General features: G+C 41.6%; 1 protein-coding gene across 1 annotated transcript; it reads right to left on the bottom strand.

Moving 5' to 3' along the window:
* Positions 1-1,681: 1,681 nt before the first annotated feature.
* Positions 1,682-2,638, bottom strand: OR4E1 (olfactory receptor family 4 subfamily E member 1). The gene has a single exon (XM_003128571.2). It carries the CDS (start codon positions 2,636-2,638, stop codon positions 1,682-1,684), a length of 957 nt encoding a protein of 318 aa, XP_003128619.2.
* Between the last annotated feature and the right edge of the window lie 1,415 nt (positions 2,639-4,053).

Below are 4,053 nucleotides of genomic sequence, written 5' to 3'. Positions count from 1 at the left end.
CTATCCGATCTTTTGGGATAGACCATGATGGGATAGACCATGATGGACAAAGATATTAAAAAATATACATATATGTATGTATGTATGTTGTTGTAATGCAGAAATTGACACATTATAAATCAACTGTATGTTAATTAAAAACATAAAAATATTAAAAAAAGATTCTAAACTCTTTGAGAGAACATGAAAGTATTCTTGCTACTTCTCCAATATCATCTCTCACCATTCTCTGCCTCACAGCCAAAGCTGTAACCACACTGATCTTTCACTTCTTGGAACAAGCCAAGGTATCTCTGAACATAGATCTTTACACCTGCCATTTCCTCTGCCTAGAAGCTTCCTCACCTCTCTTTTCTCATGGTTGGTTCTTTTTCACCTTTCGGATCTTAGCTTAAATGTCATTTTCTCAGAGCAGCCCTCCCTTGCTAACCAATCTACAGATGATCCCTTCTATAACTCTCCAACAGCATCTTCTTTGAAAGCATCTGTCCTGGTCTCTAATTAAAATTTGTTTATATTCTTGTTCTCTTTTTCCACTAGACTCTAAACAACATAAAGGAGGGATTATGCTTTTTATTTATGACTATAAACCTAATACTTAGCACATAATAGGTGCTCAGAAAATATTTTTTTCAAATTAATGGATAATAAGATATCCCTATTTCACTGCTCTGATGGAAGATTTTTTTTCTGGACACTTGAGGATATCAATAACTTCAGGGGTTCAAAGTCTTCTTTCTATATCCCTGAAGTCATACGCAAACTTACTTTGCCTGCTTTACCAGTATTTGCTAAGCTATTTAGGAAAGTGTCTCAGTGAATGATGTTGGCCAGCACTGCCCAGAAATCTGAACATTTGTTTAGACCTTGGTTGTTGCTGTAAAACAAAAATAGGGAGAGGAAGCATGATGTAATGAAAACAGAATGAGTTTGTGTTGATGCATTTGGCCTAACATCCTGCCTTCATCATTTCCTAGCTGAGGACCTTGGCATGCTATTTGCTCTCTTTGAGCTTTGGTTTCTTCATGTATAAACAAGCATAATACCTACCTCACAGTCGCAGGGTTGTTGTCAGAATTAAGTAATTGCAAAGTGTCTAGGATAATTTCCAGACTGTGGAAGATATTAAAAATTGTATTTATTGCCATGATTGTCAGATATTACTTTTTTTTGTTTCTGGAGTTTTTTTTTGTTTCTGTTTTTTTTTTTTTTTTTTTTTTTTTTTTGCTATTTAGGGCTTCATTTGCAGCATATGGACATTCCCAGGCTAGGGGTTGAATCAGAGCTACAGCTGCTGGCCTACACCACAGCCACAACACCACTAGATCCTTAACCCACTGAGTGAGACCAGGGATCGAATCCGCATCCTCATGGATCCTAGACGGGTTCGTTAACAGCTGAGCCATGAAGGGAACTCCCTGTTTCTGCTTTTTTTTTTTTTTGCTGTGCCCCGTGGCATGAGGAAGTACCCAGGCCAGGAATCGAACCTGTGCCACAGCAGCAACTTGAGCCATTTCAGGGACAACGCTGAATCCTTAAATGCTAGGCCACCAGGAAACTCCTGTTTGTCCCATATTAGACCAGAAGATAATTTTATAAGTCATATAGTTTGCTAAATGTGGTTTGTAACTTATCTTTGCAAAGCTTTTCTTTGATTTGGTGCACCAAGCCTCTTAAGGGCTTAGTTATTGTCATTTTTTTCTCTCCCCTCTATCTTCCCCATTAACTTATTCAAGGCATTCTTCATGTCTTCATTCCTAAGGGTGTAGATGATGGGGTTCAGCAGGGGTGTGACAGCGGTGAAAAACACCGATACCACCTTGTCCTCTGGGAGGCTGGTGGACGGACGGGAATAGATGAAGATGCAATGTCCCAGAAACAGTGTGACTACGGTGAGGTGGGCTGCACAGGTGGACAGGGCCTTGCGCCTGCCTTCTGAGATCTGCTGCCTCAGACTCACCAGGATGACTGCATAGGACACCACGAGGACCACAAAACAGACCACAGAGATCAGCCCACTGTTGGAGATGATGAGGATCTCGATGATGTAGGTATCGGTGCAGGCCAGTTTGATCACCTGAGGTACATCACAGAAGAAGTTGTCAATCTCATCAGGACCACAGTAGGGCAGCTTGATGGTGAGGGAGGTCAGGGCTATGGAGTGGATGGTCCCTCCTGTCCAGAGGGCCACAGCCAGCAGCACACATACTTTCCAGTTCATCACTGCCATGTACTTCAGAGGGTTGCAAATGGCCACATATCGATCATAGGCCATGACAGTGAGGAGAAAGATCTCTGTGCAGGCAAAGAGGTGCAGGAAGAACATCTGAGTTACACAGGCATCAAAGAAGATGAGCTTCTCCTCTGACCAGGTATCTATCAGCATCTTGGGGACAGTGACGGTGGAATGGCAGACATCAATAAAGGATAGGTTGCTGAGAAAGAAATACATAGGAGTATGGAGTCGACGGTCATAGACAATAGTTATGACAATGAGGATGTTGCCAATCAGTGTCAGGACATAGAAAATGAGGAACATGGCAAATGAAGCCATCTGCACATTCTGATTTGCAGATAAATCTCTAAGCCGAAAATACATCACTAAAGTTGTTTGATTGAAGAGGACAGCCTCTTCCATTCTCATTTTTAAACACTCCTGTCAAGAATCAGAAAAAAAACCCCACATAATATCTGTGTCAGTCACTTGGTCAATCAATTTCTTCTGTTTATGACATCTAGAATTTCTAGCAAAATAGCTCATTTTAAAATCCCCATTCAGGAGTTCTCATTGTGGTTCCGTGGGTTAAGAATCTGATTAGTATCCATGAGGATGCGGGTTTGATCCCTGGGCTCACTCAGTGGGTTAAGGTTCTGGTATTGCTTCAAGCTGTGTCATAGGTGGCATATTTGGCTCAGAGCCTGCACTGCTGTGGCTGTGGCTGTGGCCATGGCCAGCGGCTGCAGCTCTGATTTCAACCCCTGGCCTGGGAACTTCCATATGGCACAGGTGTGGCCCTAAAAAAAAAAAAAAAAAAGAAAGAAAAAAAGTCCCCATTCAGCCTCTTAAATCATGCTGGACACATAGTAGTCACCAAACACACATTTTTGGAAAAATAGAATAGGGAAATTTGATTCACTAAGAGATATACAACAATCTTGGAAAGGGAGAAATCAAATAAGTTCTTTCTCCCTTATTGTAGTAAAATATCAATGCTTAGCCTTAGGCTATAGATTTTTATAGGGGAAGAAATTAAGATTCTTCTTACCTTCAATAAGTAATTTGTCCAAGGTTACACAAATTCTGGCTTTGAACACAGTTTTCTTTATTGTCCTGTTGACTGAATTTTTTATTAACCCAAACCCTTGTTATCCTGTTGGCTCTGCCATGATACCCTGATACTGTAACTTCAGTGATCTGGTTTTCAGAAGGCAGAAGCTTTTCCCCAAGCTGCTAGCAATGTGGCTGCAGTGTTTTTTTTAACAGTTCTTTAGCAGATGCTGGATAAAACTCTGGAAACCTTAAAAAACCTAGAGAGGATAAAGGGACTCTTGCTTCTCATCTACCTTTGTGTTGAGGGCCAAATTGTTCATCCATAAACAGGAAGTCAGGGTTCAGGCTTAATAACATCATTGACTTGATTAGATTATCCTCAGCTAGCTTGCTTCCTTGCTTCCTTCCTTCCTTCTTTGTTTGTTTGTTTGTTTGTTTGTTTGTTTGCCATACCCATGGCATATGGAGGTTCCCAGGATAGGGGTCGAATTGGAGTTGTAGCCACCAGCCCACACCACAGCCACAGCAATGCAGCATCAGAGCAGAGTCTGCGACCTACACCACAGATCACGGCAATGTCAGATCCTTCACCCACTGAGCGAGGCCAGGGGTCCCCGTCCCCGAGGTTGCTAGTCAGGTTCGTTAACCACTGACCCACAACAGGAACTCCTCCTCAGCTCTTTTTAAAGTTCAATTCTGTTGTCTGACTTACCAGACCACAGTAAAACAAGAGTAGCTATTTTATTTTCTTTTAAATTAGATTACCTTTGACCCAAGCATCA

This window comes from Sus scrofa, chromosome 7 (assembly GCF_054392235.1).
Source record: "Sus scrofa isolate SSC_HxYL_T2T_F1_AM1 chromosome 7, Sscrofa_HxYL_maternal_Yorkshire_Landrace_v2.0, whole genome shotgun sequence".
Lineage (NCBI taxonomy): Eukaryota > Metazoa > Chordata > Mammalia > Artiodactyla > Suidae > Sus > Sus scrofa.
The sequence above is the reverse complement of the archived record's forward strand: the minus strand, read 5'-3'. Positions and strand labels throughout refer to the sequence as shown.